At 43.5% G+C, this 26,714-nt stretch overlaps 1 protein-coding gene across 1 annotated transcript in view; it reads right to left on the bottom strand.

The window, feature by feature from the left end:
- LOC130119444 (uncharacterized) overlaps nt 1–26,408 on the bottom strand; it is a 33,235-nt gene extending 6,827 nt beyond the window's left edge. Inside the window, exons 1-6 of the mRNA XM_056287946.1 lie at nt 24,538–26,408; nt 18,044–18,105; nt 13,817–13,954; nt 7,875–8,023; nt 3,417–3,585; nt 1,563–1,691 (exon numbers count right to left, since the gene is read on the bottom strand). Of these exons, the coding sequence (XP_056143921.1) occupies nt 1,563–1,691; nt 3,417–3,585; nt 7,875–8,023; nt 13,817–13,954; nt 18,044–18,105; nt 24,538–26,408 (2,518 nt within the window). The remainder of the gene's footprint in view (nt 1–1,562; nt 1,692–3,416; nt 3,586–7,874; nt 8,024–13,816; nt 13,955–18,043; nt 18,106–24,537) is intronic.
- Between the last annotated feature and the right edge of the window lie 306 nt (nt 26,409–26,714).

Raw genomic sequence — 26,714 nt, 5'->3', positions numbered from 1 at the left:
GCTTGTACAGCTGATGATTGCTTATGGCATGAAACAGGCTCGTACTGTTTCATAAAGAATTTACTTGACTCACTGGATTATTTTTGCTCCTTATTTGTTGAGCACTTTCCCTTCCATACTGCTGAGTGTTTCTTTTAACAAAGTTATTTATATGAGCTTTTTTTTTCTTCGGAAACCGTCAGTGGTGTTGATGAAAGTGCTATATATATATATATATATATATATATATATATATATATATATATACTTTTTTTTTTGTGGCTTGGGCAGTATCTATTTTTTCATACCTTCATAACTATAACTTTCTGACATTTCACCGGGGTAAACGGTATTGGTGTAAATAAAAAAAACGTAACAGCTGAGCTGCAGGTGATAGAAGTAATTGCTGCATGTATAACATTGTCTAGCATACAATGCTGTGTGTCTAATATGCAATTAGCCTACTTAGACAAGTCTTGCTGGGTTTAAATACTTATGGCCCATAGAATGAATGAATGAATAGAGAAGAAATAACCGCCCTTCTTCCATAGATTCAGCATACCTTGCTGGAGGACCCCAATGACACTTGTTGCCACAGCGGATACCGACACATCATTGGTCTTAACAGAGATGATATGCAGGTGGTGGTGGCAGACTGGCAGTTGAATAAAATCATGTGGCTAATATACTGCTTTTTTTGTTGGAAGAAGTCACCTCAAGATAAAAGTTATAATGTAACGTTATGTCCACCACTCGCTGTCACCATCTCGCTCAGCTCAGCTGCCTGTTCCACGAGTAGAAACTGACCTCTGGTGGTGTGAGCTGTGTACTACAATACATCGCCTCAATACACCATCTTAGTTTGTCTGTGAATGTTCTCATTCATCCAGGTCATGGTTATCCAAAGGAATTGAATCGAGTGCAACTGGACTTGGTATATATCTATATATATATATACGTCTTCACGGATATATACTAAGTCCAGTTGCACTCGATTCAATTCCTTTGGATAACCATCTTAGTTTCAGTTTAATAGAAAGAGGAGTGTCTGTAATTTTGCGGGTATTGAAAATCATACCTTTAGGATTTTTAAATACCCTGGTATACAATAATACCTTGTTCCACCCAAGCCTAATATGTATTTAAAAGGCAAAGAAGGAGAAGCACGTAAGAAGCCTTTCTTTCTGCCTTGCTGACTGTGGCTAACTGTCTTTATGTCTCTATCTACCGCTGACTTTCTCATTCTGTCTTGGTGGTTCTCTCCATCTCACCCTCCATCTACTCCTCTTTCCCTCTCTTGTTTCATCTACTTTCATGTACTTTATAAAAAAAACTCTCCATCTGAACATATATATTTCATCTAAACACATTCTTAAAAACAGCTACTTGATTTGTGTCTTTCTCAAATGACCCCATAGTAGATAATCAGGCCATTATTCTTTCCCAGTGTCAGAGAGATGTACGTACGCTACGACATAGGCCAAGCAGGTTGCAGAAGGAGCAGAGAAGGAGCCATGACAACACAATCATGTCCTACACACAGACAGACAAACAGAGATATACAGTGATTGGTGGACAGTTACCAGGCACTCTGGAGCGCAGGAAATAGAGGAACTTCCCATTTTTGGAGTGCATGATGGCTCGCTCTATAAATTCTACCACAGAGTGGCAACGGTCCTCAAACTTAGGATGACACCACAGACTGAAGGTTCCTGAGGAGGCAGAGAGACATGATTGGCTTAAGGTTATCTGAATAAGACATCCACCCATGACTGCCCATTAAAACAAAGAACAGGAAAGACAAAAACGGACTGCAGTTCAACAGGTCATATTGAATTTCGGGATGGCTTGTCATAGACGGACTACCTTTGGTAATCAAAGACAAAAAATAAACTCCAACCAGTGCATCAATGCCACACTCAGTGAGAGCTAAAACTTACTACACTGTCAGTGAGGGACAATTGAAGATGCTGGGGGTCTCAGGAATGCACTGTAAGAGTGAAACCTGCGAGCCCTTCAGGTTATTATTATTCAAATTGAACTAATCAGGGTACAAAACTTACATACACTAATGGGAAAACAACAACAACAAAGTCTTTTATGCACATCAACACAAAGCTACAAAATGGAAAGGGGCAAAGAAAAACAAAAAAAGCCGTATCAAGTTCAAACCCTTAATTCTGACTTTTTGGGCAGTTCAAGGAACTGCACCAGCCAACCTGCAAACCTCTATCAGCACATATACATCCCTGCTTGCCTTCTTCATTTCTACATCAAGAGGACTAAGCAAAAGGTCCAGGCTTTTCTCACCTGCCCCAAAAATGAAATTGGACTCATAGTGGAATAAACCCCATCTTCCATAAGAGCTACAAAAAATCCTTTTCCAGGCATACCTTAATCCATAAGAGTGACTGATACGAATTCATGGCACTTGAGTCACTATTGACAATCTATCCATTGTGAACGTACACTAATTCCACTAGAAATTACATGTACTCTTGGCCATGACATAACTTTTGAGTGCTCCAAATATACCTGCCAACAGCAGTTAGCATGTATATTTCATAGATATATTTTTAGCACTTGCTAAATGAAAATAAATAAATAAATTGATGGATGGATGAACAGTGAGTTAGTGTCAATTGTTTAGCCGATTGTAGTTCGGTCATCAAGATGCAAGGCAAGCCTCACAGCATAAGACATGTATCCTTATATCTACTAATACAGAGCATCAACCCAGATACATTAGCTTCTTAACACACTGCAAGTGATGTCAAAGTGAAACAACATGCTTAAACCCTGCAGGAGTTTGCCCTCCTGTCTAACATGCTACGACTAACAGTAGAGGGTATACCTGGGAGGCAAATCCTTCCATGGCCAGTTTACCAATATTTTCAACGTCACCTACATGTTAAAATTGCCACCTTGTAAAAAGTTTGCTGTGATAAAAACATTTGGATCGGTTCATGTGTTGCTTAAACAAGCTAAAAGGATTTTGACAGTCTCTCCAGAAATGTGCTTCATTCTAAGCTTGTCTAAACAGAAGAGCTCCTTGACCAACAGGTCTTCAGGAACAATGAAATGTCTGCCTGAGACAGATTTATGGATGGGATTTGGCTCAAATATGGGCTAGGGTTAAACTGGTCCAAAAGACTCAAGACTAAATGTAGGATTTTGGAGGTACGAGTTTCAGGAGTTGCTGCAGTGACAACTGAGGCTAAATTTTAAGATTGCTTCAAGGAATAAGAAATCCAACATTTTAAATGATCAACACTCTAATCAAGCTAACCCTGTTATCTACATATAAGGACTGAGGTGCCATAGTGCTCCATTATATTGTGTGTGTGTGTGTGTGTATATATATATATATATATATACACACACACACGTGTGTGTGTATCTCGACTTGTATTGTGCGTGTGGTGTGTGTGCCTCACCCCTGTAGTGCTCCATGCGAGTGTGATGTGTGACTCCTTGGGACCGGAAACTCAGGCTGAGTATATATCGTGGGTCAGAGCTGTCCCGGACCAGGAAGGAGCCATCTGGCTTCCCTTTCAGCTTCATCTCGGCATCCTCCCAGTTCATAGGACCCCAGTACCAACCGCACTGCAAACAGTTCAATAAAGAACATAACACACCTTACTTTATGATAAGCATTTAAATAATAACTCACTCAGCTTTGGCTGGTTCTAACTGCAGGTAAAACGTAAGTTAATGTTATTCACTGTCAAAGTTGATCTCTTCTAAGGGCGTTTTCATATAAGGTACGATTGCTTTGTACTGCGCCTGTGTACGATCCCCTCCGTCGCTCAGCTTTCACATTAGTAATGTTGTTCCATACCCCAGTACACTTGCGTATCTACACACTCCGATGCAGTAGGTGGCGGTATGCACCGAGGAGGAGAAGAAGAAGTCAAGTCAAGTTAATTTTATTTGTATAGGCCGTTATCACAAATCACAAATTTGCCTCAGTGGGCTTTACAGCAACATAACATCCTGTCCTTAGACCCTTACATCGGATAAAGAACAACTCCCTAAAAACCCCTTTAACAGGGAGAAAAAATAGGAAGAAACCTCAGGGAGAACAACAGAGGAGGGATCTCTCTCCCAAGATGGACAACATGCAATGGACGTTGTGTTTACACAATTTGCAGAATACAACAGTGAAAGAGGATAACAGAGTTATAATGTGATTATAAAATATATGAAGAATATGATGAGGAGGCCAAGCAGTGTCCAGACGCCACCGGAACAGCCCAGGACTCAAGCCCCGTGACCACCTTCACCATGTAAAAAAAAAAAAAAAAAAGAAGAAGAAGAAGAGGAGGAGGAGGAGAAGCAGAAGGAGAAGAAGCAGGAGCAGAAGAAGAAGAAGAAGCAGAAGACATGCGTCATCAACTACATGACATTTGTTTATGTTGTCACTCCAGTGTAGAAAAGTGCACCAATCTCAAGTTCCCAAGCCCATACAATGGAGTCGACCTTCACACTATGCCTACTATTATTGATGTTAATTTCTTCAGTGGACCAGAGAGATCCTTTCATGGCCATGTTTGAACAGGACAGTTGAACAGTTATGACGTCACATAGCGGTCCACTTCCGTGTTTTGGTACAGTAGTTTCAGGACTCTCTTCACAGTGTTTGCGCTTCCATGCATTATCCAAACCGCTTATCCTGCTCTCAGGGTCGCGGGGATGCTGGAGCCTATTCCAGCAATCATTGGGCGGCAGGCGGGGCGACACCCTGGACAGGCCGCCAGTCCATCACAGGGCCCTGTAGGGCCTACAGTGTTCGCACTAATCAAACGAATTGAACTTTGGGGTCAAGCGTACTCTTACCCAGGCCCAGGTCCCTGATGTGAAAGCCTCCCGATTCTACTACATTGTAGGGTTAATGAACCAAGGTTGTATGAGGTTACAACCTCTTAACTAATGACTGTCTATCTTTTAGACACTACAAGTAAAATCTCTTAAGAATATTCGATGAATATTAAATTAAGCTTCTATTTCAAGCATAGGTATTGCTTCTCCACTGGAGCTAGAAAAAGATGTGTTGCACATTCTTGCGTCTGCTGCTTGATCATAGCGATCTGCTATACATGTGTGTTGGAGTGTGTTTAGTCTACTGTGATGTGTTGAGGCTTGTTATTGGATGTAAAGTTGTCAATTAGCATTGTAATTCCATCCATCCATCCATTACCCAAACTGCTTATCCTGCACTCAGGGTCACAGGGATGCTGTCATTGGACGGCAGGCGGGGCGACACCCTGATGCAAACCTCAGGCTAGGCAGGACAAAATCTGGCAAGATGTGAGCCAGATCAGTGGCACCTGCTGTTAAAAGCCTCGAACAAGGCACTTAACCCCTACTCTGTGCTGTGGCTGCTCTTTGCTTGAGCCCTTCCAGCCTTTGTGTGTATTTTTGGCAAGGTTGGATGGGTAAATGCATTAGACAAGTTTCCCTTTGGATTAATAAAATTTTTTATCTTAGATCTCAAGAAAAGTTGAAAATTGCCATCTGCATTCGTAGATCTGTTTTTGCTGTTCCTAATGCGTGAACTGAATGAGGCAAAAGAGTCTGTATGCACTCTGCTCCTGCAACTTGAAACTCTCTGCAGACTGATCAGCTTTCGGTGTGAACTATACTGTGCAAAAGTAAGTTAGAATATAATCAGGTCAGTAAATGATACTTATATCATTAGGTTAATACATAAACATTAACAGGGTTAGTAATATAACTTCATATTCTTATTAACAGAATATACCACAGGACCCTTGTGCCAGTCCCACTGAACACAGGTTAGCATACAACATGATTAGTTTAATAAGATGGTAATTAATTATTCCTTAAAAGGAAAAGTAAAGCCATGGAAAAAATACGAAGACAGATTTTGATTTTAATTAACGATTCATGCTACTGAATAATAATAAAGAGGTGATACAACTAAGATATCTGTAGCGAATTCGGGGGGCAGCCCGGGAACCACCACAGCCGGGACGCGAATCCGTATCTCCCGCAACACGGACGACAACGTTAACCAGTTGACTAAAGGGTCCGACCCGTTAACCACGGGCTAGTGAGTCTACTCATCCGTGGTCATTACACTACCTCCCTCCTTCAGGAAGCGCGGGGCATCTCTCTTTGAACCTTCAGTCGCATTAAAATCACTTTTAGGTACAAAAAAAACCATGACAATTTTGAAAGGTCACTTTTTTTACTCATCGTTTTGTTTTTGTTTTTCTTCAGTGCTCCATTTGCCATGGAGGTCCCTGGTATGGACTGTTAACAGAGCCAAGTACCAGGAAACAGCTTGTGAAAAAACGCACTTTAGTCTATCTTATCTCATCAGCCCATTTTGCTTGCCACACCAGACAAAGACCAGTTTCCACAGGTTCAAGTTTCATCAAGCGAAGGTCCCCAGAAAATGAGCATTGTTATTCTGCAAAAGCATATATTTTCCTTGTCCTTAGTCAATGCTGTTCTTTGTTTTTCTCTGAGTTTGGAGGAAATGGCAGGCTAGATTCACCACCTAAGTAAAAGCTGTAATGTGGGAAATTAGTAGTGCTGCACGATTAATCTAACTGCAATCGCGATGTCAGCCTATGCAATTACATAACCGCAAAAGGCTGCAATTTAATTAAATAATAAAATGTGTGTGTGAACATCTGTTTGTATGCAGTGTCCATATCTATGCCCGTAATTAAGAGATGACCAATCAGTCTCTGTTTAGGCAGTGAAGCGTGTGCAGTCTACGGTCACATGACTATCCTGCTCTGTGCAGACCAGAAAGAAGGAAAAAATGGATACCGATGACAACGAGCAGGTTAACACTGATGAACTGGTGGCAAAAAAAACAAAACACACCCTCTGTTATAAGGCGAAATTTTGGATTCAAGCTCAGCGACACTGAGCAGAAAGAGGTACTGTGTAAAACATGCAAAATGAATGTCACGGCAACACGACAAATGTGTGTTATTTGTTTATGTATAAATTTGTTTATTATATCGCAATCACAAATCGCAATATTGTCCACAATAATCGCAATATGACTTTTTCATCAAATCGTGCAGCACTAGAAATTAGCAACCTCCATGCAATTCTGCCCCACTTTTTTGTTCTGGTTTGCTGTGTGGGTTGTTTTGAGATGGAGAGAAGGGAGGGCTCATGATTGTCTGTGGAGGAGTGTGAGCTGTAAGGGAAAAACTTTGGCAGAGTCATGAAAGCGCCCACGCTTACACTACGTTCACACCTAAAGCAACACCAAACTTTGACATGGCATGAATCAATAAAAAGGGAACAGAAAGAGGCAATATGGCGCAACAAAGGCAAAACAGCGGTTTGTCTAGAGTCAATCCCAAGAGGCATTGGACAGAAACCGTAAAAAACATGTTAGAAAGGTCAGCCGTCCACCCACACACACACACACACACACACACACACACACACACACACACACACATACACACACACACACACACACACACACACACATACACACACACACACACACACACACACACACACACACACACACACTCATTCATACTTGTGGCCAATTTAAGAGTCTCCAATCAATCAAGCATGCATATCTTTTCCATGCCTTTATTTCACCACTGAGAAACCATGACTTATTTTGTGATGCTCTCTTCTGGTCACTGACAAAGCAGGCCTGTGGTCATTTTTGAACTCTCCACATTGATATACAGATTGGCATGACCCGAGGTGGTGTTGATCGAATGCCTTTCTTAAGGACACTTTGGTGGGGCAATCACTTTCAGAGGGGGTTGAATCTGTGGCATCTATTTGAAGGACTACCTGACCCTGCTGCCCAGTAGTGCGATGTCCTGGTACGATAAAAGGTTAAGAAAAATGTAGTTGCTGTCTCCAGCCCCTACCTTCTCCAGTTCTCTGAGGCTGGTAGCGAAACTGCTAGCATCGGGCCGACTGAGGGGGCAGAGGAGAGGGCGCGGGGCCAGCCTGGGAGGGGGAGGCTGGCCATCCGGACGCAGTGGTACCGGCCTAGGCAGACCACGCAGGAAAGTGTCTGGAACAAAACATGAACACACACACAGACAGAGACACGCATGTACACACACTTCCAGTTATCAAATATGTACACTAATTTAATCCGGTTATCAAAATTTGTAAATTTAACATGCCACAAGAGACAAAAAAAAAGAAAGAATTGAATGGCTATATATGGCTCAAACAATGACCTCATTCAATCTTTTTTTTTTTTTTTTGCATTTTTTCCTTTCATTATACCCTAAAACATTAACTACAATGCAGGATCTCAGGTCTGAATTAGGATTGCAAAATTTAACATGTAATTATATGTTTTGGTTATTGTTTTCCAGAGTTAATAATCATAGAATTATGTGGTACTCAAGCCCATCCTTTAATTCACAAAGTTCACTGAGATTTTTTAAAGAGCGTTAAAGTCCATTTGCAGCCAAATCATCAAGACTAATAAAGATCTGGTAGCATCTAGTAGTATTTAGTGTGTGTGTGTGTGTGTGTGTGTGTGTGTGTGTGTGTGTGTGTGTGTGTGTGTGTGTGTGTGTGTGTGTGTTTGTTCTCTATGTCGCTTCTGCTGAGCCTGATAAGGGACAGTGAGAGTGAATGCGTTGGGTTTTGCAAGTGCACAACAATGTTGTAAACAACAGGGAAAACGTGTATTCTTTCTTTCAACCCTACAACAACCCTATTTGAACATAACTTGTTGACAAAACAGTTTCAGCTCCTGCACCAGATCAGGTAAAAGTTGGTTTTGGTTATATTTGCAGGTCTGGATGTGTGCAAAAACAAAAAGAAGAATAGGTCAGGTACATCTAATATTAATATGCAATAACCAAAATACATTTTTTTAATGCTTTCACTTGCCTTTTCTTGATTTTTATTTTTATTTTTTAATAGATAGGGCTGTCCTGAATACTTTTTTTCTAACTTTGGCTATTCGGTGCAACTCCCGAAAGAATATCCGAATACTTATTCTAAATTAATTAGCAATAAAAACAAATCAAGGCCCAAAACAGGTGACAGATCATGAAAGCAGTCACAAAGGTTATTTGTTCCCTTTTAATACTTTAATGTTGATTGAAAAGCATGATTCAACAACCTATTTTTTTAAGCTTTTATTAAATTAAGAACGTTTTCATAATTTAATAAAATAACAGAATAGAAGAGGTTATAATTTTGGCAGCCATTAAAACAGCTTTTCCAAAATTTTACGCCTCCCTTCTTACGTTGTCCTTGTTGCCATTAGAATCAAATACTTTTAAGGCTGCGCAATATAGAATCAGGATGAATAATCGAATAAAAGATTTGCTTAAATGAATGTTGCAATTATACACGTACTCGAAAATAAAACCAAAATCTACTCTGAAGATTGTCTGTTTATCATTAAGTCGTCAACGCTAGCAAGCCAATTATAGATAACATCTATATGAGCCAAGTCCTTCTGAAAACAGTTTTTGCTTTAATGAACAGCAGAGTACTGAAATGAAGAAAACAAGACTACTGTATCCTACACCTTATCAGAGAGCAGAATCCTGGTGGGGAGTGAAACTTCAGCACGACACCTGTATACTTGTCATCCACGTTCCAGATTATTGGTCAATTAAAAGGAAGAGGGTAATATGCTACGCTACAAGGATAATCAAGATGCTCTACATAAAAACTCCTGATGTGGGGCGTCTGGGTGGCGGTCTATTCTGTTGCCTACCAACACGGGGATTGCCAATTCGAATCCCCGTGTTACCTCCGGCTTGGTCAGACATCCCTACAGGCACAATTGGCTGTGTCTGCGGGTGTGAAGTCGGATGTGGGTATGTGTCCTGGTCGCTGCACTAGTGCTTCTTCTGGTCGGTCGGGGGCGCCTGTTCGGTGGGGAGGGGGAATTGGGGGGGATAGCGTAATCCTCCCATGTGCTACATCTCCCTGGCAAAACTCCTCACTGTCAGGTGAAAAGAAGCAGCTGGCGACCCCACATGTATTGGAGGAGGCATGTGGTAGTCTGCAGCCCTCCCTGGCTCGGCAGAGGGCAAGGTTTTTCTGCATAGAGGGATTTTTGGCGCCCCCCCCCCAAAGAGGTTTTAGCCAGCGCCAAAGGAAAATCACCAGCGCCAAAATGATAAGAACTGAGAATAAAAATAGCAATAAAATAGCAATTCAAATCCTCTCCAAAAGTGTTTAATAGCTTGTTTCAAGTTCAGCCCATTCAGCCCCTTTCTTGCAATTTCCATGGTTTGGACCAATAGTCATCGAGTTAATAGACAGGTTATCAGTATCTTAAACATTTTGGCTTCATATCTATGGGTCCATTTCGTGTCATGTCGGAGATTTCCCACGATTGCAAAGAGCGAGCTCAGAGTGGCAGCAGCGCGTGAGCTCAGTGACAGCGAAGCTTGTTGAAGAAGGCAGCTGGCACATAGACAGCAGAGCTTTTTTGAAGACAGCCTTTGAGTCGGATCACCTGTGAGTTAAGTTTCCAGTGAAATTCAGCTTATTTTCTGTGTACTGATTTGAGTATATTTATAGCTACATATTTTATTCCGGATTGCCGGTCACTGACTGTGTAACAGAGTTACGATAGACCGAAATCACCCCCACCAGACGCTCATCATCTCAACAGGCGCGCATTAATTAAATTCAGCTTATTTTCAATTTATAAATATCATGAGTAACATTGGGCTATAAAATATGTATACATGTATAATCATCCCTTTCTTAATAATAAGAATTTGCATATTATTGTATTGTCTGTACTGTTGTTGCGGAGAAAAAAGAAGGGGTTGTTGAAAAACAGTTGAGAGGAGGGAGAAAAAAACATTTTATGGTGAACTGTTGTAAAATACTGAATAGTTTGTATTTGGGCGGCCTGCTGTATCTACATTAGTCTTAGAGTTGAATGTTTTATATTCGCTACAGTAACGCACCGTAAATGTTAGCTTGTTAGTTTCTTTTCGAGTTGACCTCCCCCCCACCCACTCCCTCAACCCCAATCCCCTCTCCCCCAACCCAACTCCCCATTATGAATTATCTTTGCCCACCTCAACCTCAATCCTTCAACCCCACTCCTCTCCCTCAACCCCTCTCCCCCAACCCCACTCCCCCCCTTTCAATGTTGTAATAAAATTATTTTTTTAACCAGTTTGTTAATTGGAGTTTCATTTACTTAAGCATAATAGAAATTTTTGTTTCTAATGATCAGAAATAACAGGAAAATGCATAGATTTATGTCAAATAAGGCAACACAGACTCATTGACTTTACTGTTGCGCATAGAAGCGACACGGACTAATCATGCTTACTGTCATGCGTAATCACCCCCCAAAGGCCCATTCTGAGATAGGAAAAACCCTGGAGGGGGTGGAGCAGTGACCGGGATGGCTTGGAAAAGTGGGGTGATTGTACAATTGGGAAGAAAAAAAGAAAAAAGGGAGGAAATCCAAAAAAACAAAAAAAAACTCCTGATGTGGCTGTGTGGGCGGGGGGGCACCTAGCAGCATTTGAATACGATAATCATGTCCAAATCCCAACCTGCCCAATGAGCATCCTCGAGACCAGTAAGAGTAGATTTATGCTTATGAAAATTATCCATCTGTTCTCTTTTGATAGTGTATCAGGCTACTTTGTTGAACAAAAATTTACCAACCAAAAATTTACCATTTGAAAGAACGTGACGGGGCTTTTGCTGTAGGGGTTCACAACAACTTTCCTTATAGTGATCAGGCTGGCGAAGTCAGTCTCAACTTTGTAAAACATTTTTAAACATTCTTTTCTCTTGAGAGTTGAACTCTTGGCTTTTACTTAGTCAATCTTTGATAGCATTTTCCATATTCCATCTTTCGCTTTGGCTGAGATTTTTGTTGTATGTGCTTTATGTGATTACTTTTATGTATTATATCAATCCACTTCAGTTATTTTCCTTAGATGCTTGGTACTTGTAACTTTGTTTTGACAAATGCGATGTTAAGTAAAAATTAGTAACATCATCGCGGCCAATTATCAGTCACATTATTACAATTAAACATTACTATTAATAATATTACATAATATTGATGACAATTATTTGGTTCTGTTGGTTTAATGGCCATACTAGTGTTTTTGCTCGTTTTAGGCCATTTACTATTAATAGCATATACTTTACATTTCTCATGACCTTTTTCCAAAGCATACCATAGTGTTTTAGATTTTTTTATAATATCTACAGTATCTGTATTTTCTTTAATTCAAACGTTCAGGAGATAAATCCACCATAAAATTCTCCACTCCCCAAGCAAATGTTACTGTCGCCATGAAGAAGTCATGGACATTTGAATGTCACTTGTAAAACAGTCTTTGTTCCAAGGACTACTTTCTGGACAAATACATTCAGCTGTGCATGTGTGTTAAAATGTTTTGTCACAGAGTTAGGAAAGCACAACTTCTCAAATCATTCCACACTTCCAACATAATTATCCTGCAACAATAATGTAACTGACAGTGATGAATTTGCACGTCTCAAGCACATTTCAAGTCTCTGAAACTTGATTTTTATATGTACTGAAATGAATGGAAACCAATGGCTGCCTGGAAGGTAGGACAAATACATTTTTAACATTACAAAACTATGGTATTCTGTGGGGGCGGCACAGTGGCGCAGTGGTTAGTGCCGTCACCTCACAGTAAGAAAGTCCTGAGTTCAAGCCCCAGGGTATCAATACCTCTGATAACGACGGGCGTTGCTAAACATCGGAACACAAAGAGCCATTGACATCATTAGCTCTGATAACGACTCCAAAGAGGATAAATATCTGAGTTTCATCACCAGTCAGTCAGACTAGCTTGGTCTAACCAGAAAGGCACGAACTGATGAAGCCTCATGGATGAGAGGCGAAACGTCTTCACGGATATATACCAAGTCCAGTTGCACTCGATTAAATTCCTTTGGATAACCATGACCTGGATGTGTGTGTGTTGGCCCTGTGTGATAGTCTGGTGGCCTGTCCAGGGTGTTTCCCCCCCTGCCGCCCAATGACTGCTGGGATAGGCTCCAGCATCCCCACGACCCTGAGAGCAGGATAAGCGGTTCGGAAAATGGATGGACGGAAAATGGTATTCTGTGGGTGTCCTGGTGGCGTGGCAGTCTATTCCGTTGCTTACCAACACGGGGATCGCGGTTCGAATCCCTGTGTTAGCTCCAGCTTGGTCGGGCGTCCCTACAGACACAATTGGCCATGTCTGCGTGTGAGATGTCGGATGTGGGTATGTGTCCTGGTCACTGCACTAGCACCTCCTCTGGTCAGTCGGGGCGCCTGTTCAGGGGGGGAGGGGGAACTGGAGGGAAATAATGTGACCCTCCCACACGCTATGTCCCCCTGGCAAAAGTCTTCACTGTCAGGTGAAAAGAAGCGGCTGTATCGGAGGAGGCATGTGGTGTCTGCAGGGGTGGAGCAGCAACCGGGATGGCTCAGAAGAGTGGGATAATGATTGATTGGTTGATTGATTGATTGATTGATTGATTGATTGATTGATTGATTGATTGATTGATTGATTGATTGATTGATTGATTGATTGATTGGGGAGACCTATTGTATTCTTCGGAAAATGGTCAGGAGTAATGCAAGAACAGCAGTATGTTCATTTAAGGTTAGGATTTTCAGAGTAGCAAATGAATGTAGTCGATGAGGGTCATCACAAGAACAAAAAAACAAGTGTGTGTGTGTGTTTGTGTGAGAGAGAGAGAGCGAGAGAGAGAGAGAGAGAGAGAGAGAGAGAGAGAGAGAGAGAGAGAGAGAGAGAGAGAGAGAGAGAGAGAGAGAGAGAGAGAGAGCGAGAGAGCAAGAGAGACTTACCGTTGAGGCTGAGACTGTGCTGGATGGTGCTGAGGGATTGGGGCAGGGCCAGGGGCCGTGGGGGGAGCGACTGCATTGAGGCTCCCACACTATGCTCTAGGAAAGGCCCCTGCTGCTGAGGTGGCCCACCAAAGTCATCTGGATTAATGAAAAACAACAAGATCATTATTTCACTATTGTATTCATCCAAGTTTTTGTTTTATATCTATCTTCTCTGTACATTCACGTTAACATCTGCAGTCACATTTATATGGAGCAGGAAACAATTGCCATCCAAATACTGGTAAATTTTGGCCATTTCTAAAAAAAGGTGATTTGTTCTAGAGAAACCATTTAAAACGTCTACTATGTTCCACAAGTCAATAATTGGGTTAAATTGTGGATATGTCAAATATATTTTGAACCTGACACTTCACAACACGTTCACTGACAAAGTTAAAAATAACTCTTTTGGCCCTATGTCCCTAAATTGCTCTTGAGGACGAAGGAGGAAGAATAAACACAGAGGGCAAAAAGGAATGAAAGGAAGACATAAACATGGATGAGCAGACGGACATAAAGAAAATACGAGTACCAAGCAGACTGAGGCTCCGTCTGGGTGGGGGAGGGGGGGTTGGGGGGTGCAGAGAGGTGCCCCCCCTCCGAGAAATATCCACATCAACTAGCGACACCGTCTCACCTGCATCAAACACACAAACCGAGAGAAGAGGAATAGAGAAAGAGGCAAGGAAGCAAGAGGAGAAAAGAAAAACAAAAAAACAAGATCAAACAAGAGGAGAACAAAGTGTTAGAATGAAGCTGACAAAGGTTAGTGAGGAGCAGAGAAGCAGAGTTCAAACAGCAGAAGGAGAGCTGGTAACAGTTGAGAACTGGAAGTGGCCATTCAGATGGAGTTGTTTTTTGGTCCTATAGCATTGCTAAAAAAAAAAAAATTCTGTTGAAAATAATAGTACATTAGTACACTGAATGATGTGTTATGACCAGTCAGGTTCATTAGCGCAGGAAGGGGAGGGGGGCTGCAGCTCTCCCTAGTGGTGGGTACACACACACACACACACACACACACACACACACACACACACACACACACACACACACACACACACACACACACACACACACACACACACCACACACCCAGTAGTGGCAGGTGGCTGTGTAAAATCTTGGACCCAGCAGTATGCCTAACTTTTCCTAAGATGCAAATGCAAAAAAAAAAAAAAACAGTGGGCTAGGGCTGCGTGAAATGTACATTTTTAATAATAAAGTGAGTAAACACTCCATTCCAAATCTGCTAAACACACACCTTACAAACAAACAATAATGTCATATTGTAGCGACCGAGGGAGGCGGTCGCTCTGACTGTCGGCAGTTCTGTGCTGGGGAAGCGCAATGGCTGATGGGACTGTTAAAAGTTAGATTTTAAATTGTGTTTAACCATGTGGTCTTCATGTTGTGGTTATTCTTGTGTTGCTGTTTTGGGGGTTCGACTCAGACTAAGTAGGAGACCGTTTACTGACTAATTGACTGTAGGACCATGACTGGGACTGATGTCGCCACTTGGCACATGGAGGGAGGACTCATTACATTGTTGTCAGTTCTGGTCCGTTCTGGCCGGTGTGAATAAAACAGCACTCCCGGGGTCATGTGGTGTATGGGGGCACGGGAGTTGTGATTAAAGAGATCTCTGCCTTGCGATTTATTCTTTCATGCCGGCTCGCCACAATACTTTTCATTTTAGTTGGCAGCCCCCCCTACTTAAAACATCTTCCCGCACGCCTGGTCAGGTTTGTCTTTCAGATCAAAAGTCCATGTTAGTGTTGCAGTAAGCCAGGCCAAAGTTCACTCCCACTATCCTACCAACTTTGATAGTGGAACGGTAAACCAGAAAGTACGGGGCTGCCTGACTATTTGAAACAGCCCACCCAAGTGAAGGGCCCCTGAGTTCAGGGTTGAAAGCCGGGACTGCACTCTCTCTACTAGTTGCAAAGCATCACATTTTAAATACATTTTGCTAAGATATCCCGCAGGTCTGCTTTAAGGCCCCCCCCCCATACACACAAACACACACACACACACACACACACACACACACACTGTACAATTTTGACTGACTCACAGCCTCCTCAACTTAATGAAATCACACCGATAATGCCTGATCCAACAGATGCGGAGCGTCAGCATAAATGAGCGTCAGGGATGACAATCAGCCATTTAATCCTGTGTCGTGTTGACATGGTGAAGGACAACCAATGTGATGTCTAGAACACCTTGTAATGCCCAGACAGAAAGACTGGCATATCAGAACTCTTTTTACCTCTTTGTTCACCTCATGCTGCAGCTTTGGACACAAGTTTGATGGCACCCGTGATGAGTTCAATGATGCTGACCAATCAGAGCTCAGCAGTGTTCTATACAATACCAATAGACAAATTAGACTTGAAGAAATCAAATCGTTTTGAAGGAATATGCACCAATAAGCCATAGAAGCCTATCTTAGGCCTATGTCTAGAAACAATAAAGAAGCCAGTAGCATGAATGAGGGCCTGTATATGTATAGTACATGTAAAAAAATATGTGCAATGACAACTTAATAATTCATTTCTCTGAAACAAACACAGTTTTCTTCTGAGGATAGGCTTTTCAATGACTTTTGAGAATAATAATTGTAATAATTAATAACTATGATAATGACAATGATAAAAATGGTAATAATGTTAATGACCACTACTTATATTTTGTTTCAAGTATGTCCAAGTGGCAGGTAGCGTAGTGGTCTATTCCGTTGACTACCAATATGGGGATCTCTGTTCAAATCCCCGTGTTACCTCTGGCTTGGTCGGGCGTCCCTACAGACACAATTGGCCGTGTCTGCAGGTGGGAAGTCGGATGTGGGTATGTGTCCTGGTCGCTGCACTAGCACCTCCTCTGGTTGGTCAGTGCGCGTGTTCGGGGGGGAACTGGGGGGAATACCATGATCCTCCCACGTGCTACATCCCCTGGTGAAACTCCTCACTGTTAAGTGAAAAGAAGCAGCTGGCGATGCCACATGTATTGGAGGAGGCATGTGGTAGTCTGCAGCCCTCCCCAGATCAGCAGAGGGGGTGGAGCAGCAACCAGGAAGGCTCGGAAGAGTGGGGTAATTGGCCGGATACAATTAGGGCGAAAAGGGGGGCCCCCAAAAAAGAAAGAAAGTATGTCCGAGTCATGCGCACATACATGGGAAATTAACCCCAGTTCTCTTTAGAAAAATAGTCAATTTATTTTCAATCGCTCACTCAATTTTAATTCTATTCTGATCAAAACAACCCATTTATCTAAAATACCCCACAAAAAAAATCACAGTGATTATTTTGTCAATAGAGCCTTTAATTTGGATTAAAATCACCTCATTAAGGCCCCGCTGAAGTATATCGATTGTTTTCAACTATTAATATATTAAAAAATAAATTCTCCAGAAGGGGGGAGAATTACATCACCCCCCCATAGCACCCTTCCAAGACCTCCTACCACCCCCTTGCCACCCCATGTAAAACATGCTAGAGCCGCCACTAATGCGATGACAGCTTATTGGGCAATCCTGTGTACAGAGATTGGATTGTCTCCTACACGAGATTGACCAAGATCAGCTACAAGTCAGTTTGGCAGGCTTCTGGTCACAGGAAAAAGTGAAGGCACAGAAAAATGCCTCCCAGGATAGGCAAAGAGACTGAAATTACACATGTCCAAAAAGGTTTGAAAGTTCATAATTTTTAAAATTCTGAGGTCTACTCTAATTCTTGCATTCATTCTCTCGCAATTTTTTCATTCCAAGCTAGGCCACTGTTCGATCTAGTTACCATAGTAGACAGATAACAAAATCAAGTGATATGAATTCCAAATAATAGTGGGAGGTATAATTCCCTTGTTCTGAGGGGAAAAAAACAAGACTTAATACAGGTTTAAATACTTGGTTGAAATTTCTGGCTGTGCAAAAAGTAGAAAAACATGAGGAAATGTAGGAAACGAGGTGTCTCCAGCGGCTGTAGTGATCAAGAGCACAATGTCCCTGAACACCAAAATTGAAATACCCATAACCATGGACACACAATGTCAGGTAAAAATACCTACACCACACCGACACACCGACACCGACACACCGACACACACACACACACACACACACACACACACACACACACACACACACACACACACACACACACACACACACACACACACACTTACCAGTGAAGGCAGGAGTGAAGGGCACTGGTGAGAAGGCACTTTGGGGCCGGGAGACCTGCAGCCTAACATGAGAGCGAGAAAGGGGGGTAAGAGAGAGAGAGAACAGGCGAGAGAGAGCGAGAGAGAGAGAGGAATAAAGAAAAAGAAGAGCGACAAACAGAAAGGGAGAAAGGGAGAGAAAGAAGAAGATAGAGAGGCAAGTTGAGAGACAAAGACAGAGACAGAGGCCAAAAAGACAGGGCAAGAGGGGAAGAGAGCAGACAGAGAAAAGACAGAAAGACAAAGAGAAATAATGGAGACTTTCAAATTTCAGGCTGCCTGCCAACTTAAAGTCAGCATTACAATAGAAAAAGATAAGATCCTGATACTGCTAACATTACAGGTAACATGTAATAAAGACTGCTGAGGATGTGGGACAGAGCACCATAACAGATGAACATTAAATTGCTCCCTTAAAGTCACCCTAGAATAATCATGTATCACAGAGGAGCATCCAGGTCCACAACTGAGGATCCAGGCAGATAAAGGCTTTGTTTTCCAGGCACTCTGGGCCCCAGAGGACCTGCAGTTTTCTGTGAATGGACGAACTCAAATTCTTGCAAAATTTTATGGTTTCCATTCCAAAACCAGAAACTAAACAGGAAATAATATAAAATCCCAATGCAATATTTTCTCTACACTGCTTCAAACCACTGAAAAAGCTTGGGACCAGGTGCGTTTCATTCTAGATTTGTACACGTTTCTTTTACTGAACTCTACAGCTTTCCATATGTGCAAACTAAACAGGCTCTATCAGAGACTATATACGTACATACTGTATAGAAGACACAGTGTTTCCTAGTTTATCTTTTTTCTGCCCACTAATGAATTCATATACTACCTTGTATATATGCAGTTCTTTATATACTATGTTTAAAACATACATCGATCAGCCAAAACATTTAATCCAACTGCCTAATATTGTGTATGTCCCCCTCGTGCACCAGGACGCTAACAGCAGATCCTTTAATTCCTTTAATGCCGGGATCAGACTACCTGATTTTGACACGATTTTGTCGTCGCCAACAAATTTCCAGCGTCAGGGCCGATTATGAATGTTGGAAATGACAAACGGGCGTCTTTACCTGTGTAGTGTGACATAATTGAAGAACAGCGATGTGGCGGCTGGGACACCCCATGACACCCTGACAAATATTTTTTGTATTTTCCTGCCTAGCCTGACATCTCATTTGACGTGTTCCTTGACGTTGACCAATAGAATGACAGAGTGCTCTCTGGTGAACATATGTAAACATCGCCAAGAGAAAGCAATGCTGCTGTTGCTGCTGTCAGGTGGAACGACAAAATCGAGGGAAGGTTTGTTAAGCAGTGGCAACAATACACCTGCCTTTTTGAAGTTTCCTCGAGGAAGGACCATGACGGAGTCAAAAAAGATAGGCTAAATGTTGGCATTAAATAGCAGAGGCACTTCAGCAACCCGGTGAGTAGCTGGTTAAGCTATGCTAGGTTATCATGCCCCAGTAGCACTAGCTGCAACAGTGTCCACAATCGTTTTTTTCCCTTTTTGTTTTTCATTTCGTTAAACAAGACCACCAGCATCACACATAACGTTCCTGTAGCCATGACTGACAAGCTCTTGACCCTTCCCCCTGACAACCTATGAACTCGTGCAAAATTATGAAAGGCAGCATACAATGACTGGTCGGGGTCATATCTGTAGTGTTGCCAGTCTCCCGGCCAAGGTACAGCAAGGATTTATGGCACTATGGTTACCTAATCTGGCATGGGGACCATCGTCAAAGACAAAAATATTGTGTAGTCTGATCCCGGCTTAAGTTGCAAGGTGGGGCCTCCATGGATCGGGCTTGTTTTTCCAGCACATCCCACAGATGCTTGATCGAATTGAGCTCTGAGGAATTTGAAGGCCAAGGCAACACCTTGAACTCTCTGTCATGTTCCTAAAACCATTCCCGAACAATGTGTGCAGTGTGGCAGGGCGCATTATCCTGCTGAAAGACCACTGCCATCAGGGAATACCATTGCTAAGAAGGGGTGCACTTGGTCTGCAACAATGTTTAAGTAGGCAGTACTTGCAAAGTAACATCCACATAAATGCCAAAAATCAGCGTTTCCCAGCAGAACATTGCCCAGAGCATCACACTGCCTCTGCTGGCTTGCCCTCTTCCCATAGCGCATCCTGTTGCCATCTCTACCCCAGGTAAATGACACTCACGCACATGGCCATCCATATAATGTAAACTAAAACGTGCTTCATCAGACTAGGCCACCTTCTTCCATTGCTTCATGATCCAGCTCTGAAGCTCACGTGCCCATTGAAGGCACTTTCAGCAGTGGACAGGGGTCATCATGGGCACTCTAACCAGTCTGCAGTTATGCAGCCCCATACGCAGCAAGCTGTATTTCAGAATACAGCTTGCTGTGTATTTGCTCTGTGTTCTGAAACTTGCTCTGTGTTCTGAAACCTGTCTATCATAGCCAGCATTAACTTTTTCAACAAGTTGAGCTATAGTAGCTCTTCTGTGGGTTGTAACAAGATAATCAACGTTATTCATGTCACCTCCAGTGGTTTTAATGTTTTGGCTGATCAGTGTATAGCTTCCCATCAAGCAATCTGACTCCAACAGAGATGCGCGCATCCTGAAAAGAACAGACAAATGACTTCCAAATGTTTTAATTTTATTTTTTCATCATTTCTCTTGCTTCAGTGAGCATGTTATATTTCCTTGTTTGTGCAAACTCATTTGGCTAATAAAACTGTGAGAGAATAAATGAAAACATACCCATCCATCCATCCATTATCCAAACCACTTATCCTTACCCAGGGTTGCAGGGAACCGTGGGGAAGGGGAAGAGTGAAGAAGGGACAGACCAGGAACAGGGAAAATGAGAGATGGAGAAGTGAAAGGACAGTGGGGACGGAGATGTTGTCCTTTACAGTAATCATTCAATTCAGCCCTGGTGTAGAGGACACTTTCACAAAACAGAACTTTTTTTCCCCTCTCAAATACATGCAAATGCACACATAACCTCACTGACTCGGACACATAAACCCCTCAACAGACCTCACAGGCAAACTACTATGCAAAAGGACAAACACATCAAAGGACATATCTGAAAGACAGATACGCAGACACACAAAAGGACAGAGAAACAACCAGAGAGAGTGAGGTTGAGTCTAAGAGGGACAGCGTTGGAGACAAACAGACATGAAGAAACAGAGATGGGGACAGACCGGGGAACAGATTGTCATCCTGAAATACAGAGTGAGACTGATAGCGCGTGAGTGAAACGGAGACATAGAGAGACAGAGAAAGACAGAAGACAGGGAAACACAGCAAGCTGGAAAGAGGCAGAACGGAAAAGTCAGAGAGAAAGACAGAAATAAAGCCTTGAGAGCAAAGAGAGGAGGCTGCCTTTAACTCTATCTGCCGCAACTCTTTGAAACGACGGCCCTTTGAATCAGGCATTAAGAAATGTTTCCAAGTGTGCAGATTGGAGTTGTGACATTGAAGAGACCATTCAAGTTCGCAGTGGTCTAAAAATTCCTTTTCATGTCCCTACCAGACACTGCTTGATATCACCACAGCAATATGAGCAAATTGAACAGCTTTACACTTATCACTGAGAGAAGATGCTGCATTCCCACCAGCTCGTACTACCATTGCGACCAAGCAATGACAGGAGAACGGTGATACCTTAAAACAACAGCATTAAAGTTATGTGTCCTGAGCGGGAAAAAAAATTAGGGATCAAATGATGGGCCTCTAACACCTGGGCACGTCACCCATCAATCATTTATACAAGAAATATATTCAGCCAGAGCAATGTGATTGGTCAAAGACGTTTTTCCAACTCTGCTGATTCCCACAGTGCATGGCTTTGCCAAAAATGGAATTGGTTACCATGCCAACTTTTGTGGTAATCTGGGAGCCAGTTGGCAATCTTTCACACTGTCTAACTCTTGCATATGTGCGTCACTTTGAATTAAACTTACCCAAACAGTACTTATGCAATGGTAACCCTTGTGTTACAGCTGTTATACCCAACAGGTTATTCTTTACTCTGACACTAAGTACTTTGCTGGTGTTGACAGCTGCTACCTCAGACTTGTTGCTCTACTTGACTACCAGTACTACTACTGCTACTACTTTCGACTGCTTCCGTTAGGGGTCGCCACAGCAGATCATCCATTTCCATCTCTTCCTGTCCTCTGCATCTTCCTCTGTCACACCAGCCACCTGCATATCCTCTCTCACCACATCCATAAACCTCCTCATTGGCCTTCCCCTTTTCCTCTTCCCTGGCAGCTCCATATTCAGCATCCTTCTCCCAATATACCCAGCATCTCTCCTCCACACATGTCCAAGCCATCTCAATCTTGCCTCTCTTGCTTTGTCTCCAAACCGTCCAACCTGAGCTGTCCCTCTAATATACGCATTCCTAATCCTGTCCTTCGTCACTCCCAATGAAAATCTTAGCATCTTCAACTCTGCCACCTCCAGCTCCACCTCCTGTCTTTTCATCAGTGCCACTGTCTCAAAAACCATACTTGACTATAACCTATCAACCCATATCGCACAAATACATGCTCCGGCAAAGCCTCTCTGCACTAAAGTGACATAAAAGTTCAAGTGTATTGACAGCCAAGTATGTTTGCACAAATTGGTCATTCATTTTAGTGGAACGCTCTACATAAAGACAAATGTTAAAGAGCACACTGATTTGAAGTAGAAAAATAAAAAATAAAACCTACGTACCCAAGATTATTGATTTGCTATGTTTACACGTGTGCCATAAAGCAATCCCGATATTTCCCGGAAGGTTTCAAGCCCAGTGGCAGACAAATTACATAGTCAATGTTATTCAATATTTATATAGCGAATATAAGACGTTGAACAGCAATCGTGCCTTTCTCCCACAGTCATCACACAATGCAACCAAAATTAACTTAATGATGACATATTTAAGTTTAAAAAATTACCTGGCAACGCTTTAACATTCCCTAATGCCTGCATAAAGTTTGTCGTCAGACAACCAGCACTGTAATAAAACTTGAGCTGGATACATATTATTTATCACTTTCCTTTTCAACACTGCTTTTCACTTCTTTTTACTCATATTACTTTTTATATTACTTTTCTTCCATTTTGTCGGATGTCCAAGTGTCACAGTTAAGAATGCAACTAATTCAAAATTCATGACGTGTGAAAAGGTACTTGACAAATGAACATTCTGATTGTGCTAAAACAAGTTATCTGGTATTCAAACCATTGATTGTGGTATGTCTAGGCTTAACCGTTGTTGGCTTCACTACCCTTACAGGCAAGAAAAATGGGACACGTAACAATGTAAACCTGAACCTTGGCTAAACCTGATCCCAGTTGGGGCTACGGAGAGGCTGTCACATAGTCTTGCTCCTTACTTGCTTTTTCAGCTCCATACAGAAGATAGCTATTATTCACTTGAGCCTCCTTGCCTAACAAAACTAAATACTTAGAGGTCCTCCATTAAAATGTAGTGTCTGTGGGCATAGGTGCATAGCGCATACACACTCAGCTAGTAAAGGCAGGTGCAAGACAGAAGAATTAACACATACACAGCAAAATTAGAGAAGGCGTACTAGCTGTTGTGCCCATGAAGAGGGGGTTTATTGACAAATTAACTTCCCAATGGGGAGATCCCTCAGCAGATCCCAGCAATATGTCCATAAACCTGCTATGGGAGCATAAAACGCAATGAGCAGCCTCAAAGTGAGCATTCCACCAGTCATAAGCCCTGTACATGCAAACTAACTTGGCTTATTAAGAGATTCAGATTTTGAATATTAAAAAAAGTGAACAAGAGTTCAACTGCTGCCAACTTCATTATGCTGACAAACTTGGGAATGAGGCAGCTGTAGCCATTATAGAGTGGTTTGGTTCTAGTTCTTCAAGTAGCTCAGGGTGTGATGGTACGTGCAAAAATAGTATACTGTATAAACATAATATAGATATGCATATATCAGTGTTGATTACTTCTTTCAATTAAAAATCCTTTGCTGTGAACAACTATTGTATAGTTAAGGTCCACTAACTTGTAAATCTGTCATACTACTTCCTAAATGCAGTGATTAATAACATTAACTATTTCCACTTTTTAGACATACAATGCAGACTGTTTTAACAGAGAATTATAAGAGTGTATATAGATAACATCTTTACAAATTTGTATTATACGTGTTCCATGTGTAGCTCACCCAGTGAAATCACTATGTGAAAATCTATTTTCTAATGAAGGTATACTATGTCTACATCCTCCAACAGCTTTCAGTGTTAACTAAGCTAGAATGTGAATATACTGACTACCTAGAGATTGAGCTAACTTTTTTAACTGCTGCCATAATTTCCATAGTTATGTCTTCTCTGTACAGTAAAACTTTCTAACTTTTGTCTCATTTGACCCGGCTTTCGGTATTATTCCCTCATTCCCCTTACCTGTCCTGTTCTGCGTTGCTGGAGGTGGATCCCCACACATCGAGCAGACTTCCCCCCGAGGACGTGGACGATGCCAGGGAAGGCCTTTTGTCCAGCAGGCCCCCCGAACCCCCACTAGAACTCTTGGTTCGGAACAACTTGCTAAGTCGTACCTTCAGGGACCCACCCTTCCTTGATTTGCCCCTGGGTGTCTTCTGTCCTTCCCCTCCCCCTCCACCAACCTCCCCTTCCAAGACAACGAGGGGAGAGATTGCCCTACCCGCTCCCCCAGGGGGGATACCCAGCTTGGGGGTAGTGGCACGGCTCTGGGGCTGGGAGCGAGACTGGTGCTGATGCTGGGGCCTGGAGATGGAGTTGGGACTGGAGGAGAGAAGGGTGTCTGGCAGGACTTGTAGCCCAGCAAGGGCTACTGTGGTCTGGGAGGTCTGCGGCCGGACAGGGGCATAGAGAGTGGGAGCAGGCGTACTGGTGGTGGGGTGAAGCTCTACCAGTGGGGTAGCAGGCAAGGGTAAGGACACTGTAGGGCCCAGAACAGCCAATGAGGAACGGCAGGTCTGCTCTGTACAAACACCAGCCTCCTCTGCCAATCTGTGAACCTGTCGCATCAAACCACTTAAAGTCCCACTAGAGAACACACACCCTGCTCCACCCAATGTGTCTCCTCCAGCTCTCTCTCCCTTCTCTGTGTTCCCCATCTCCCCAACTCCCCTGTCACTCCCTCCCTCCCCCACTCCACCCACCTCTTCAGAAACCAGACCTTCAAGCACTAACAGAGCATCACTGGTCTCACTCGGGTCCTCACCGGGCCCCATGCCACCCACACCTGAAGCCAGAACACTATGACACGAGCACCGAGGAAGAGCAAGGACCATCTCCTCCCCGCTGCCACCACCAGATCCTCCTCCTCCCCCTTCTCTCCCTTCCCGTAGGTCTGTGCTGTGCCCTAGCTGCCCCAGCCTCTGGGCCAGGGCAAAGACAGGGTCCTCTTCCCCAGCAGGACAATTCTTCCTAGGGTCCAGGAGGCCCAAATGCAAGGTCTGGTCCAAGAAACCTGGAGGCCACTTAGCCAGCCGGTCTGTGAGCAGGAGGCGATGTCGGTGGCACATAACAGAACCGGAGTCATTGTTCAGTTCAGGCCCCCCCTGTGATGCAGTCTGAGCGCTATCAGAAGCCGCCTTGGACAGTTTTAACACGGCGTGCCACTGGAGATGCTGTCGTTGCTGCTGTTGCATGGAGTCCTCAGCGGAGGATATGCAATGTGTGTCGCCGCCCCTGCCGCTCCCACTGGATGTTGTGCTGCCCGGACCCGAATCCGCAGGTTGCGGCTGCTGCGTCTCCCTCCCCCCGCCGCCGCTCACCGCTCGGTGGAGGAAGGCTGCCGGCGACGGCTGCTCCACACCGCATTCTAAAATTCCGTCGCCAGACCGGAGCAGGTTCTGGAACACCATCAGCTGCGCCCGCGTACCGTGGCTGCCGTGTGCGTGTGCGTGAGGTCCCGGGAAGTCGACGAAGTGCTGCGCCGCCGCCGAGAAGTCCGCGGCACCTCCCGGCGGAGGCGACAGCGACGCTTCGGATCCGGGCGGGGCCTGAGTTAACACCACTCCGCTGTCCAGCTCTCCTTTCCCGGGGAGCGGCGAACTGTAATGCGGAGAGGCCGAGCCGAGGCCCGCCGAGGGGCTGCTAGGGTCCAAATCGAACCCGTTGCTGATGTTGCCGTGGTGAACCAACGCGGCTTTGACGGGACCGAACCCGCCGCCGCCGCCTCCTCCGGTCATCAAATCATCGGGCTCGTCCAGTCGGTCGTACTCGGCCGCGGACACCAAGCGCATCAAGACGAAATCTGGGGACATATCTTGTTGCGCGTTATTCATTATTCCTCGCTAAAGCAGTTCCGTAGAGCTAGCTAGGCTACAACGGGCTCCGTTCTTACATAACATTGATATAAATAAACAGCTCGATGGCTAGCTAGCTGCAAGCTCATCCTCCTCCTCCCTCACGGGAGCAAGCTAACCTAGCCGGGCAGCCCGGGGGTAAACGGCGCGACAGCCATTTAAAGTTCCGAATCGTCCGTGGGAAAATACAAAGCCGCTTAACGCTCTACGACGTCAAAACATGAAAAATGCATTTGGAAATCAACCCCCAAACGGGTCGCAAGCTAGCCTTTAGCCGTTAGCCTC

The sequence above is a fragment of the Lampris incognitus genome, chromosome 10, assembly GCF_029633865.1.
Source record: "Lampris incognitus isolate fLamInc1 chromosome 10, fLamInc1.hap2, whole genome shotgun sequence".
In the NCBI taxonomy this organism is placed as follows: domain Eukaryota; kingdom Metazoa; phylum Chordata; class Actinopteri; order Lampriformes; family Lampridae; genus Lampris; species Lampris incognitus.
This window is presented reverse-complemented; position numbering and strand designations above follow the sequence as displayed.